The 15,719-nt window shown below is 33.6% G+C and overlaps 1 protein-coding gene across 1 annotated transcript; it reads right to left on the minus strand.

Annotated features, from left to right (window-relative positions):
* Positions 1-857: 857 nt before the first annotated feature.
* Positions 858-6,004, minus strand: LOC106779093 (cytochrome P450 714A1). Its single transcript, XM_014667134.2, has 5 exons — positions 5,371-6,004; positions 3,192-3,418; positions 2,539-2,789; positions 1,721-2,105; positions 858-1,557 (listed from the first exon to the last, which is right to left on the minus strand). Exons 1-5 carry the CDS (start codon positions 5,684-5,686, stop codon positions 1,132-1,134), a joined length of 1,605 nt encoding a protein of 534 aa, XP_014522620.1. The 5' UTR covers positions 5,687-6,004; the 3' UTR covers positions 858-1,131.
* Positions 6,005-15,719: the final 9,715 nt, after the last annotated feature.

The following is a 15,719-nucleotide window of genomic DNA, read 5'->3' on the forward strand; positions in this document are numbered from 1 at the left end:
GCGTTCTGAGTTTTATGAGGAAACATAATATAACTTTTACTCATTTTGTTTTTTAATTTTGAAAATATTTTTTAACTTCATTTTTATACAGATAACTTCTTGCTCTTTACCTTTAAGTGAAATAGTTTTAAAATTGCCATACGATTAACTTAATATTTTAAAATCTTTTTGTTCAATTATTTTCTGTTATACAACACTTTCAATTTTCAATAAACATAATTTGAATTTATTCAAATAATTATTTTATATCTTGCTCTCTTTCATTATATATAAAATATATAAAATGGTTATGGAATTATTTAGATTTCTTTTATCTTACACATGAATGTCACTGTTGTTACAATTTAGTTAAATATATATTCCAAGCATGAAAGATTTGGATTTTATATATAAAAAAAAAAAAAAAAACTTCATTAAAGCATGTTGATGTAAAATCTTAAGATTTTGAGAAAAACTTTTGATCATAAAAACAAAAGGATATTTTGTTATGATATAAAGGTTATAGATGAATTGAGATGTAAACAAAATAAAATTATAAAAGTGAGGTTCTTAAAGTTCTTCCTTCTAACAAAAACTTGAAAAAAACATATTACAAGTTTAGATATATAACCATAAGATAACACTCTTTCCTTAGAAAGAAGATTAGACACTTGTTACCACTGACAAATCCATGTTGAAATTATGTAATGAGAATTGTCCCCACATTACAGTGTTTTCTATGTAAGATAAATTTCTTAAAATGAAAAAAATCATAACAGATAAAAGAATAGGTACAATTCAAGATTAATTATTTTTTATCACTCTATTTTTCTAATATTTTACTGTGTGAACAAAGATAATCATACCATTTAAAAATAGGTAGAGAACAATTATAGTTGATGAAAAGATGAATATTTTTTCCTTCACATCTTGTGATTTGTAAAAGCAGGTGACATTTGTTGATGCATGATCACTATTGATAGAAGGAAATACACAGACATCTTAGAGAAAATTATTAAATCCAGAAGAAACTCTTGTGTAACCAAAGCAATAGTTTTGTGGGTACAAAGAAAACACTGATATCTGAAAAGAAAACCGAAATGCTTGCAGGTTCACCAGAGTTGTTTATTGCTGTGATAGTCTCTCAGTCTGTCAGTTCTTCTGAAGGATAACATCAATACCATGTTCTGGTTCCACAATCATTATATAGGTTGGAGAGTGCCTATAATTAGGAGACAGAGTGAAGCTAAACCTGGAGATGATAAGGGCTAGCCAAACCTTCAATTCCACCAGTGCAAAGTTCTTTCCTAAGCACAAGCGAGTACCCAAACCAAATGGCGCATAAGAAGTTGGAACCTTGCAAGCCTTGGACACTCCCTCACTGAACCTTTCTGGTTTAAACTCATTAGCATCTGGTCCCCAGATTTCAGGATCTCTGTGTAGGGTTGGGATCAGAGACCACAGATAAGCACCCTTAGGAACATTCAGGTGTCCAATTTGGATATCTTCATATGCCTCTCTTGACACAAAGGACGCTGGTGGGTATAAACGTATCACTTCTTGAATCACCATACCCAGCTGTTAGCAGCCATCAACCACAAAGAAATGTGATTAACAAATTGACCACAGTTTATGTAAAAGAAATTAACCCCTTAAGAAATTATATGTACAAATATGGAGAGCAGTTTCATAAGATACATGCAAGACTAATTATATGATTTCTCAAAACCAAACAGCATACCGTTTTCAACTGAGGGAGAGAATCTGCATTTGGTATACCATTAGGGCAATGTTCAGCCACCTCAGCCCTTATACGAGTCTGCCAATCTGTGTGCAAACCAAGAAGCATCAAACACCAGGAGGCTGCCACAGAAGTGGTTTCATGGCCAGCGAAGTAAATGTTTTTGCAGTTATCCACAATGAACCGTTTGGAAAAGTCCTTCCCCAGACTCTTATCACTCGAGGCTGCTTCCAACAGTAACTGCATCAAATCCTTCTGTGATGAGGAGGATGACTCTGAGCATTCTTTCTTGCGATCCTCCACTAACTCCCATATCAGTGACTCTATCTCTTTCTCCAAATTTGCTATCTCATTCTTCTTATATGACCAGAAACTCAGTTTCTCACTGCCATTAATTAATAATAAATAAGCTTTTAGGCCACAATTATATGCTAACTTGTTAATGTGCTTCTATAAAGCTAAGGTTATGTGTAGATTTTAGATAAAAAATAATCAGCAATCTAATATTTGTATCCCACAATCTATGATGCTTTTTGGTATAAGTGTATGAAGAATTGTATTGTAAGATAGTTGAATTCTAAAGGGTAACATATGCATGTTAGTTCTCAAATTTTGGTTAAAACTGATTTTAGTTCTAACTGTATAAAAATAGTGGTTTTGGTAGGTTTCCCTTGTTTGAAATGACAAAAGAACAGTATCTAACCCATTTTAACATGACAAAAGAACAGTATCTACCACATTTTAGAAATAGAAGAACCAAATCATTGGTGACTTAAAACAAATTTTATCCGTTTTGGAATAATACTAGATTGGCATACCGTAAACTGCTGCCATAAAGGAAGCCAGTATCCTTGGTCAAAGCCATCTGTATACTTCTAAGCTTGGAGAAGACTTCCTTTCCCTTGGAATAAGAATGGCCAAAGCAAACCCTTGAAATAACATCAGCTGATAATCCTCTGAAATCTCCATCCACTTTAATTTCAGCTGTGGCACCTCCTTGGCTCTCAATAATTTGCTCCCATTTCAGTAGTAATGGCTGCGCTGACTCTACCATTAAGTCCACCATACCCTGCAATACATAGTCATGAACACTGTCTTACCCCCATTTACTAAACTATAAATATAAGAAATGTTACATACTCTCTCTTATAAACACTTTTTCCAGGTCTCCGAAAAAGTACAGAAGAGGGATACTTTAGTCCTTCAACCATTTTCTCTCTACTAACACATGATTGATTCATAATATATTAATTCAGATGAATTAGGAACTAAAGCATCTTTTATCTATAATAGCTAAATAATCAATGTTTCCTAGGAATTGATATCTCATATAATTTTGTAAGAACCAATTTGAAAATTTATCATATCCTTTAGCTGAAAATATAAACTGGAAAAAAAAAAAAAACTAAAAGAGTGAATAGCAAGGGGTAGTGGTTAAGGAATTGACAGATAATTAAAAATTTATACATACCTTAACTTTGTCCATGAAGAATTCAGCTGCAACAAGTTTCCTCTGCTGTGCCCAACTGTTACCATTGGCTCTCAAAATGCCATTGCCAAGCATAGGTGCAAGTTTGTTTGTTAAGTAACCAGGCTTACCCAAAACCAAAGTGATGCTCTGATTCAATTCCCGTATTAGATCCGGTTGATTCACATACAGGTGCTGCTTCCACCCTGTGGAGTAAGTGTAAAGTAAACCTGCAAGACCAGATATTCATGTCTCCTAATCATTAACTGTTAGAAAAAAATGCATAATGCATGTCATTTTGTATAAAGTGATGTTAGTCCTGTCATTACATGTTCCCCATTTACTTAACATCACATTTGTTTGGAACTATAGAACTATCTGAGTTATACTTTTTTTAGTAAATTTAACCTATGACAGATAATATATTAAAAGGAAATATGATAAAGGAGGTGATACCAAAACTCATTGAAATTGTACAAGTATATGTTACTATAACTCTGTTGAATAAAGAAAGAAAGGGAAGAGGAAACATGAATCATAGAATTGCTATATGAGTACCCAAATGGAAACACAACAGCTGTAAAGTTGATAACTCCAAATGTAGTTGTCACCCTAGCTTGCACTAGATGCTATATGAAATTTAAAATTTAGTCATACAGTTAATGTATGATATGAATCCATTTTTCTCAAAAATATTAATGACATGACATGAATACATAGAGGGTGGTAGTGCTTGATTTTTGCCTTGAGTGGACAACTTGTTGTTGGCTTAGCCTGCATGATTTACATAATATGAACTTTGCAGAACAGTCTTTTAGTTTTTCAGTACAAGATAAGATACTAATGTATCTTGTAGAGCCCACACTGGTGAAAGTTATTACCTATGTTTCTTTGTTAAGTCATTTTTAATCCTTTTTCGTTTGCATTAATTGGTGTTAGGAATAAATTTCAAGAGAGTAGCTACGTATAGAGAGAAATTTTGTACTATTGGTACTAATGTTCTTTAAAATTGTTTGAACAGAAGGAAGGGAGAGAGAGAGAGAGAGAGAGAGAGAGAGAGAGATTCCCCATAGCATTTCCAAAACCTTTTCAAAGTTTTCATAGAATTTTCTAATTTTCAATTCAATTTTACTTTTGGATTCTCAATTAGCAGCAAGTGAAGAAGCCTCTTGTTTTCTGCAAGACAAGACTACAAGTGTTGAAATAAGGAAGAATATATTCTTTTTCTGCTTTTTTTTCATCTAACAGTAGGTCAAAAAACTGAAATCAGTTAAATAAAATGAAAATACTAAAATAATATGTAGGTTAATTCAAAACATTTGGTAAAATGCTTGATCATCATGCTAAATTAATTAAAAGTTAAAAGAAGATTGCAAAGGATATATTCCTTCTTTTGGTGCCCATCATGCATTATTAACTTTTTAAAGTATCAAGATCTTGCATGCTTTAGGAAAATATCTGCTTTTTCTCTGCCATCTCATTCCAATCTCAAATTGCTAAGTATCAACAAAAAAAAAAAGAGATTAAGAAAGAATGTTCAAAAAGACTGATGTCATGTCAAAAACTTATCAGACTCAGTACCACCAGATGTAACACAGGGTTTTTTGCCCTTTGGCACCTTATTTCACCATTAAAGAAGATAAAATGGCAAAAACTACAGGAACCCCATGCCCCACCAAGTATTCTCAAAATTAGTGCTCCAGCAGAAGTGCACAGTTAGGCAAATAAGCACTTCGCTTGACTTTCGGCAAAAGCTAATAACCTGTCTCTAAAATCATGATTCCAAAATTTTGAAACTATTGTTAATGGTTCTATACAAAATAAATGAACATTAAAACAGTAGTGAATGCATTTGTTTTGAATTCGTATTGCAAGAAAGAGTAAGAAGAGAAAATGGATTGAGAGAAAGTGTAAAAGTTTTTAAAAAAGGTTTCATGAAAAATATTATATGAAGGTGTAAGTCCATAAGTTAGTTTACGGAAGAAACAACTGTGTTTTTATTTTATTTTCTTTTTAAAAGAATAAATTTGTTGAAAGAGGGTCCAAATCTACAACCATGCAGAAATTTTAAGAAGATTTGAAAGTGGCCAACATCCTCAGCACCAGATTTGTTTACATATTATCTAGAAAAATTGGTTAAGATTAATGAGATCAAAGTACAAGGAGAAGAAGAGAAGAGTACCATATTGTTTCCTCCAGTGCTCAAAATAAGGGAACAGGGTTGCAGTGTAGTCATGAGCCACAAGCTGATCAGATTGGTTGGAGGTTGAAGCAGAAGCTTTGGCTTGGCTAGCAACCTGAGCTTGAATTCTCTGAATATCAGGGAGATTTCCATGCAGAAAAGAAGAAGGTGGAGGCCCTTTTATTCCTTGCATTAGTATCCTCTTTCTCACCTTTTGAGACTCATACCACAAACTACCATACACATAGAGTACCCAGCTTAGAACCCCCACAAGGACAACTGAAACCAGTTTCAATGCAACAAAAACCTCCTCCATCTCTACCTTCCTCTCTGTTGCTCCTTCCTTTCACTCTCTTCTTTAAGTAGTGCAGCACAGAGCTTGCTCAGCACATAAAAACCATATATTATATTATATATTAGTTTGTCAGAGAGCAAAAGCTGGTTATTTTGGCTTGTTGTAGAGTGTTTTTATATATATTTGAGCAGGGAGATGAGGGTGCGAAAAAAGAGAGAGAAGTGGCTTCATTGCAGTAAAGGGTGATGACAGATTCTACAACTGTGATTTGGTTACGAATCACTAGGAAAGTCTACAAGAAGCTGAAAGAGGACTACCATATGAGGAGTCAATGACATATGCAAAAGATTTATATATCTAAGCAGGAATGAATGTATGTAATATGATGATATCATATCATATTATAATATCACATTATATTTATATGTTCACATGCTTTCTGAGTGGAATATCCTATGTTAATGGACCACACAAGTCAGATGATTATTAAGTATAAGTATTTGTTTGTTTATTTAATTATTACTGTTTAACAAGGAGGGCTTGCATTTTCTATCATTTGTAGAGTTTAATACTTATCAAACAATACAAAATTATTGTTTACATAACATTCAAAATGACAATTGTAATGGATGATTGAGCAATTAATCAAGTGCTGAACTTAACTAACCTTTCTTTTCTTTTCTTTTCTTTTCTGTTTCATGTGCATTATTAACATATTTTATGTAAGATTTAATAAGTTTGAAAGGAAAAGTACAACAAATGAAAGTTAAATTATGTATTATATTACATACATGTTAGTTTAATCATTTTTATTTGGCATATAGTCACTTGACAGTATAGGTAACCTACTTGATGTAGAGAGATCATTCCATACCTTTATTTTATCTAATTTTCTTCTCTCTATGACGAGACTCTGTGGATTATTTTAGTGAAGAACAGATAATTATGCGTGTTAGACATTTTTTTTACAATATTTGAATATCATTTATATTTCATTTTGTTATTATCTATGGTAGCATTTACGATTATTATTATTATTGATTGTGAAATAATTTTTGACTAATCACATACATAAATATTAAAATGTTGTAAAAAAATATTAACTAAATAACATCATGTATATGTTTTGAAGAAGGTAAAATTATTTAATGAACTGAATCAGAAAAAAAAATAATGAACTTGTTGATGAGTTTGATGACAAATACCTTCTCTCTGTTCTGACATTTTTGGTGTGCCCTAAAAAGGAAGGCCATTACCCCCACCTCTGACCTCTTTCTCAATTGGTCACTTTGACTTCGGTCAAATAAATTTATATTTTCAAGTTTTTCTAGGTATTTGCTTTTCAGAGTTTCTGCACCACAATAATATTTATTTTTTATGGTCATTTTTGGTTGTTCTGTTTCTTTTACAGCTTATTATATAATATGCTTGTTTTTTCCTTTTTTTTTTTTTCTACTATTGTCTAAAGATGGTGCTTTTGATAGGAGTGTCAAATTATTTTTTTTCCCCTTTATGAAAAATAATTTCAGAAGTACCATTCATGTTATTTGATTCACAGATTGAAAGGTCGTTTTCACATATGGGTTACTGTAACGGATCAATTTTATACAAATTAAAGTGTCTTAAAGTGCTTTGAGATTTTCAATCTTTCTAGCTTAATAATTGGGAGTCTTCTGGAGACATTTATGGTCATTTCCCCTTTGAATAGTATTGGTCATAAACTTTAAGCATTTTCTTCGACTTCTATCCACCTATTAATTGCTTGGACCATTGTAAAATGAGAAATAATAAAGTTTAAGTTATTCTTAATATATAAATTAGAATTTTAATTATTTAGATTGATTTTATAAATCTTGTTATGTTTTTAATTCTTTCTATTTTTCATTTTTCTCATCAAACTTTAAATTATTTATCAAATTTTCCACGACACAAATTAGAAGATAGTAGAGTTTAGAATAATTTAATCAAACTATATTTTATTAATTATGTGTATCTATAGATGAAACAATTGTACTCTTGTAAATTTAAATCAATTCCCATGTATTGTAATTATTTAAAGATAATAATGATATTTCAATGTTCTGTAGATTGAAATTAGAGTTTTGAGATAAAATTTTGGATATTTGAAACCATAAAAAAACATAGAAAAATGTGTTTACTTTCTTGGATTCCTCCTTGAGAATTTATGTATTGTAAGAAACAAAGCAAACTTTTAAAGTCCATAAAGGAAGCTTGTGATAACAATGTGATGCAGTTTTCGATAGAGTTGAGAAACCCTTCAACTTGTATCCATTGAGTGGTCGTTTTCAATTGTGGAGTATACAGTTGTGAAGATTCCATCACTCATGACTGTGGATACCTCGTCCAGGGTTTTTCATATTCATTTTCTAAAAACAAACACTCCTTATATAGAATTTTATATTGGTTAGTTTTTAATGTAAAATTCTATTTTCTTAAACTTCAACATAGCTTCTAGGTTAATTTATAGATAGATAATTCAGTCTTTAATAAATTTAAAATGTCTATACCTTTTACCCGAGAATGAATGTTCCCATTAATTTCTTTGATATTGTAGTAGAAGACTTCTACCAGTCCATCATAACAATCTCCCTTCATTTTAATGAATTTGTTGAGACCTTGAAATTTAAGATCATCAGGAAATATAAATTTCTCTTGTTCGGACAGAGCAAGTTCAGTCATATGATGTTTGACAACTTCTTTGAGTGGCCTCATGATGAAAAATCTTTCTTTGGTTTTATCATCACTGATCCATCCCGAGGGGTCGGCCTCTCTTCTTGCGGACATAGGACGCTTTCCTGATCTTGATGATGAGGCAGCCATTTGAGCAGTGTGAAGAAAGAGTTTCACCAGAATCAGAGTGAGGGTTTTGTTTATCAAGGTGTATGTGAATGTCTCAGACTATCTCATTCATTTATAGAAGGAAAACGCGCCAAAGATTGTCATTAAACCCTATGTTTAAAAATTCTAACGTTCAAAAACAGTTTTTCGGACAATCATTTGACTCAGTCGATTGAATTAATGTTAGAGTCGACTGTGACTCAAGAAAAATATTTTTCAAGCAAATTCAATCAATCAATCAGTTATGCACACAACACAAACAATCATACAACAACAATCAATCAATATGTGCATGATGCAACAGATAGATACAGATTTACCAGTTGTAGACACTCAAGGTTTTTGATGTATTCCATAATTGATTCATCCTTGAGATCAATTCTGCATCAGTTGTATATCCTGTAAAACAATTAAGTTTTGGTTGCTGGTACCCATTTGACTTTGGGTCCTTGATTATTAGTTCTTGTTACATGTTCCTTTAGTATCCAAACACACAATCCTTTAGGAACAACAACATTTCTATAATAACAATTTATAACAGTACGACCAATACTACAGTAAAAACATGCATTTCTAACAGGTTTATTCAAAACAGTGAATTTCCTAGCATTGGTTTTGTTAGATTGAGCTTTGTAACCAATTCCTTGCTTATTTGTAATTCTGCTGGATGAATTTAATACAACGCCTAAGTTGTCTCTACCTTGAGTAAACTTAGTTAACGTGCTAGTCAAGTAATTTATCTTTTCAATGTGAGTAGGACAATTTTCACAAGCCTTTTCTACTGTAGCAATTTTAATTTCTACATTCCTAGCAGATAACAAAGCTTCATTCAATTCATTTTCTAATTTCTCATTTTCTACAACAAGGTTATTAATTCTATATTCATAATCTCTTTTCTCAAAGTTTAGTCGATTCACCTTGTATTCCAGTCGCATTGCTTTAGCATGCAGTTCTCTGAATGTCTCAATCAGCTGCTAATATTTCTCTTCTATAGGCAGCTTCTCAAATTCATCATCACTGTCACACTCAATCCTTACAATTCCAGCCATGTGACACATGTTGGATTTCTCCTCTTGGTCAGCATCTCCATCACTTGAATTCTCAGAATCTGAGTTCTCCCAAGCAATGTAGGCTCCTTTTCTTCTAATATTTCTGCCTTGAGGGAATATTTTCTTTCCTTTCTGCTTCGGCTGTAATTCAGGACAATCAGGCTTGATGTGACCTTGTTTTCCACATTCATAGCACTGAACAACATTTGTGCTGAAGCTCTTCCTTTTGCTTTGACCTGCATGGTTAGACAATTGACTATCATTTTGCATAAGTCGACTAAACTTTCTTATCATCAAGGTCATCAGCTCTTTGTCGTCCAAGTTTGTTTCTGTATTGTTCTTGCTTGTAGCTTTCAGAGCAATGGACTTCTTTTCTTCAATCTCTTCTTCATCCTTCAGTCTACCTAGTTCTAACTTATGTTCCCGTAACTTGCCAAACAAGGTAGCCATATTCATAGTTGTAAGATCTTTGGATTCAGAGCTTATAGTGACTTTTGGTTGCAAATTCCTGTTTAGACTTTTCAAAATCTTGATATTGATTTCCTCCTTGTCAAACATTTTTCCAAGAGCCATCAGGTGATTTACAATGTGAGTGAATCGTTTCTGGACATCATAGATGTTTTCACCAGCCTTCATTCTAAACAATTCATACTCTTGTATCAATGAATTCTTTTTTGGCTCTCTTGACTTCATTCGTGCCTTCATGTGTTACCTCTAGAACATCCCACATTTCCTTTGCAGATTTGCATTGAGATATCCTGAAAAATTCATCAATTGTCAGTGCAGAGACAACAATATTTCTAGCTTTAACATCATACTAAGCTTTTCTATTTTCATCAGCAGTCCACTCAGTAAAAGGTTTTAAAACAGTTTCATTGTCAACAGTTTTTGTAGGCACACATGGACCATTCAAAGTGGCATCCAAAATTCCTTTATCTTGCGATTCAAGAAAGATTTGCATGCGAATTTTCCAAAAAGGGTAATTTTCACCAGCAAACAGAGGTGGTCTGTTTGTTGAAGCACCTTCACCAAAAGTTTGATAACAGGAAGTCATCCCCAAGTTTTATAGTTGAATAGAAAAAAAATAGAGTCGACTAAATTTTCAAATAACTTATGGAAACCAGCTCTGGTGCCAATTGTTGAGAAACAGGTAGGCTTCGTTTTACACCAAGAGGAGGCGTGAATTGGTGTTAGTTCAAAAACAAAATCTTTTCGCAATCTTTATATACAAGTGTAAAGCTTTTTTATCTTTCTTGAAATGCAAGTATGAAAATTCAATGCAGCGGAAAAACGCAATTGACTGCTAAACAAACAAAGTCGAATGGAAATAAAGAGTGCAGAGATAGAGAAAATCAAACACTACTTTTTATACTGGTTCGGCCAACAATGCCTACATCTAGTGTCCTTCCAACCTAGGAAGCAAATGCACTATAATGGTTGCGGTTTTTACAACAAGGAATTTATAGAAGCACCACACAAAAATATAAATCTTCTCTCTAACCCAAAACCAAAATATAGCTACACAACAAAACCATAATTGCAGCAAGAATCCCTCTTCTGCAATCTGAACCCACGTGAACAATCCTCAACGTGTAACCAGCACTCTTCACAGGATGCCAAACCTATCACAGCAGACTTTACAGGTTGTCAAGCCTTCAATCAACACAACAGTCTTCACAGGATGCCAAGCCTTCAAAGATCAATCAAGAAGCACCTTCCTTGTGCAGATTATGATCAAGCAGTCAACGCAATTGACTTCTCCCTTTGAATCTCTCTCAAGAAAGATCACCATCGTCTTCTTGGAGAATTCTTGGAGCTGTTAAAATAGAGAATTCAATCTGAAATAGGAAAATGAAAATGTCAGATTCACAAAAGTCTCAGAACAACTCGTGTTTTGTCTATTTATAGTTTTCTATTACAACAGATTACTTCTCAGTCGAATAGCCTACTAATTCAGTCGACTGCATTAAAACAGTTATAACAGACAGTCAACACATAGGCTCTCAGATAATAGAAATCAACACACGTTTATTATAGTTGACCAAGTCATCAATGCTTAACTAACTTTTGAAAAATATAGTCATTGGAGCGTGTAAGCATAACAGAATTCCAAACAGATCAGTAACACAGTTGAATATGCAATATACAATGTCGACTGACATATGAAAACACATTTTGAAATTCTTTTCAACTCAAAATCTCACACATCACTGGTTCACAAAATCTGTACAAAGATTTTAGCATAATCGAATCCATTATAAGTGTATTCGACTGGACTAGAACTTTGTCACAACAAATATAAGTTCATAAAGGTGCTCGTGATCTTTTGCTTTTAGAAATGTGCTTTTATCAAAGACATTTTATTTCACATTTCCATACAAGCATGTTCCACAAATATATCACACAATCAATCATAAGAACATACATCATAGTACATCAAAACATGTTCATCAAATATGACAGTTTATCAGAATATGAACATGTAATGCAGCAACGTGTGTACTGTTATTAAGCATTGTGTTGTCATCATCATCAAAAACTAGTTTGATATAGAGTTTGTGTTGTCAACAATCTCAACACTTGTGGTGGCCTCTACTGCTTTGCAAAGCCCTTGCTTATGGGTTTAACCTTACCACACACAAGGTAAGTCCGTTACCGCGCGATAGGCCTCAAGGTAGTGCCTACACTAGGACCTCCTACTACTCTCACCAGATGCCTCAATCTTCTCTAAGTGAGAATGAAAGATCATTAGAGTGTTAGGATAACCCCCAAGACTGAGCTTCCTATATTCATTTTAAACACTACAAGTATCTCACCAAGAGATATAACTTTAATTCTCAATACCTCATCTTAATCACACTCTTTTCCTCTTTAAATCATCAACATACCATCTTCCAATTATATAATTACATTTAATATTATAACAGATCATATATGCATCATACATTACCAATCAATTAAGATAAAAGAAGAAAATAGCAAACCAACACGAAGAGATTCACTCAGCGAGATCAGAGGGTTTTCGCATAGTGCACCCCATGCGTTATGCGAGCCATCAAACAGATACTACCTTTCCCAATTAATTCGCATAACGAATAATCTCACCTTGTGAATTAACTCACAGAGGTTTCAGACCTCACACTCTCGCAAAGCACCTCTCCTTTGCAATTTTAATTATCTAGGTAATTTCCCAAACCAACACCAGTAGCAAAGCGATTAAATTCACAAACCGACTCACCAAACAGAGGGAAACCCTCTATAGTGATTCGCATAGCGAACAAAGTCGCTATGTGAATGCCCTGGCAGAGAGCACCTCTCCAGGGTAGCTTGTTGTGCAGATGAATTCGCACAACGAGTTTGCAGCATCTGCAGCACTCTAAACCTGCATAATTAAGCAACCCCAACCTCCATTACCAATTTTAACCATTTTGATGAACTTCTAACACTCATAAACCAAGGTATATGATGAATTAAACTTGCCTAATTGATTCTAACCCCTTTCTAATCTCGTTATAAAGTGTTTATGCATTGATTTCTACCTAAAACTAAAAAACTCTCAACATATGGACCTGAATCTAATTCTACCACTTTGAGTCTAATTTTGACCATTTTAGGAATCCAATTAGGTCCCAATTGACTTGTCTAAGCTATCTAAAGTTACCAGAACGACCTGTGATACCAAATTCTAAATTGGACTACCTCAATTCCTCTAATTTCATTTAAACTAACACTAACCAGCTAGATTAACTATTCTCATAACTATAACAGATTTAGTATACCACAATTCATTTACAGAACCTCAATCAACATTCAATTAACACATCATCCAAGTTAGTACTCCATTTCAAGAAAACAAGCACACCTTTTTCCATAAAACCCTAATTTAAGCTCAAACAGAAGCAACATACATAACAAAGTTCTCACGTACCTCATTTAATGATTTTAAACAGATATCTAATTCATGCACAATCAAAGTTCACTTAATCATAAATAAAAACCCAGCTTCCCTTACCTCTAATCAATAACACAATATAATAGAACCTCGACTGCTCTTTTGCACCTTAAGGAAAAGCTAGAGTCCCCTACAAATCACCTATTGGTAATGGAAAACAATTCTTAAACTTCATTTGAGATAAGAATTTGAAGAAAGGAACTGTTAAACACATGCAAAGTAGAAACATTGCATGATCACAATTTAGAAGCACAAAGAGAATTAGGGAAACACTTACTAGATGAAGAACACCAAATTGATCGGTTGAATTCGAAGCTCACAACGCCAGGATTGCTTAGGCACCTCCTGATCGTTGAACGAATAGCTCAGTGAGAAGAAATTCTAGAGAGAATACATAGAGGAAGTAAACAATGATGGTTCTAGAGAGATAGAGTGTTTAACGTAATGAGCTGAGCTTTAGAAAGTTCATTTTTATTGAAAGTTACTTTTTAAGGTGAAATGCTCATTTCATTATTTTAATATTCCATCTATTCTTATAACCCTTATTTTCTAAGTCCTTACACCGTGTAATTTATTAATAATTTTATAATATAAATAAAATTTTCTAAACTTGTCTCATTACTTAAAACACACTTTATCTCTTTATAACTTGTCTCATCTGTAACCTGCTGCCCAACTCGCTCTGAAGTGTCTGCCAGAATCTCAAAGTAAACCTCGGGTCTCGATCTGATATAATACTGGAGGGAACCCCATGCAATCTCACAACTTCTCTGATATACAACTGGGCTAGCTTCACCATAGGCATCTTCAAGCTAATTGCCAAGAAGTGAGCACTCTTGGTCAACCTGTCTACTATCACCCATATCGCATCATGACACCCTAACTATTTGTGGCAAATGGGTAACAAAGCTCATAGCTATGCTATCCCATTTCCACATAGGAATCTCTAATTGCTACAACATACCACCAAGTCTCTGATGCTCCACCTTAGCCTTCTGTCAGGTTAAACAAGAAGCTACGAACCTTGCCACATCTCCTTTCATTCCAGACCACTAGAAAGATTCCTTGAGATCTTGATACATTTTAGTCATGTCAGGATGCATGCTAAAACTGTTGGAAAACAGGTAGGCTTCTTTGTACACCAAGAGGGGGGGGGGTGAATTGGTGATGTTTCAAAAATAAGTTCTTTTCGCAATCTTGAAAGCAAAGTATAAAGCTTTTTAAACTTTCTTGAAATGCAAGCAATCAGAAAATGTATGCAGCAGAAAATACGTAGTTGACTGCGTTAGAAATAGAGTCGACTGGAATGTAAAACATAAAGGATAGAGAAAATCAAACACAGGTTTTTATACTGGTTCGGCCAACAATGCCTACATCCAGTGTCCTTCCACCCGGAAGCAAATGCACTAAAATGGTTGCGGTTTTTACAACAAGGAATTTATAGAAGACCTCCACGTCAAAAATATAAATCTCCTATTTAGCCCAAAACCAAAATATAGCTGTAGAACAAAACCAGAATTGCAGCAAGAATCCCCTCTTCTGTAATCTGCAACACCACTTTGAACAATCCTCAAAGTGAACTATCCCCCTGTATCAGAATAGGTACAATTCCAGCAATCTTCACAAGATGCTAAGCCTTGAATACAATTCAGCAGTCTTCACAAGATGTCAAGCCTTCAACACGATCAAACAGAAGCACCTTTCTTGTGTAGGTTATGATCAGCAAGTGTAAGCGTAGAAAGCCTCCTCAATGAATCTCGTTCAAGAAAGATCACCACCGTCTTCTTGGAGAATTCTTGGAGCGAAGAGAAATCTAAAACAAAAATGAAAATTATCAGTTCATCAAAAGTCTCTGAACAAACTTGTGTTCAGTCTATTTATAGATTTCTGTTATACAGTCAGATTCTCAGTTGAATGTGCTACTAATTCAGTCGACTGTATTATGACAATTAAAACAGTTCAGTCAACATAGTAGCTCATGGTCAACAAATAACATAACACATTTAATACAGTTGACCAAGTCATCACTGCTCAACTAACTTTTAAAAATATAGCCTTTATAGTGCAAGAGCATAACAAATACAATCGAATATGTAAAACACATAGTCGACATCAACCATGTAAAACATTTTGAAATTCTTTTCTTCTCAAAAATACACAGAGCACTAATTTTCAAAATTTGCACAAAGACTTT

Source organism: Vigna radiata, unplaced genomic scaffold (assembly GCF_000741045.1).
Source record: "Vigna radiata var. radiata cultivar VC1973A unplaced genomic scaffold, Vradiata_ver6 scaffold_239, whole genome shotgun sequence".
Classification (NCBI taxonomy): Eukaryota; Viridiplantae; Streptophyta; class Magnoliopsida; order Fabales; family Fabaceae; genus Vigna; species Vigna radiata.

What these genes read in the sequence shown, in the direction of transcription:
- LOC106779093 (XM_014667134.2), bottom strand. Translation starts at nt 5,686, where the DNA reads ATGGAGGAGGTTTTTGTTGCATTGAAACTGGTTTCAGTTGTCCTTGTG. An exon ending in GCACTGGAGGAAACAATATG is followed by an intron (nt 3,419 to 5,370) that starts GTACTCTTCTCT and finishes CTGGTCTTGCAG; the next exon opens with GTTTACTTTACACTTACTCC. An exon ending in TCTTCATGGACAAAGTTAAG is followed by an intron (nt 2,790 to 3,191) that starts GTATGTATAAAT and finishes TATGTATTGCAG; the next exon opens with GGTATGGTGGACTTAATGGT.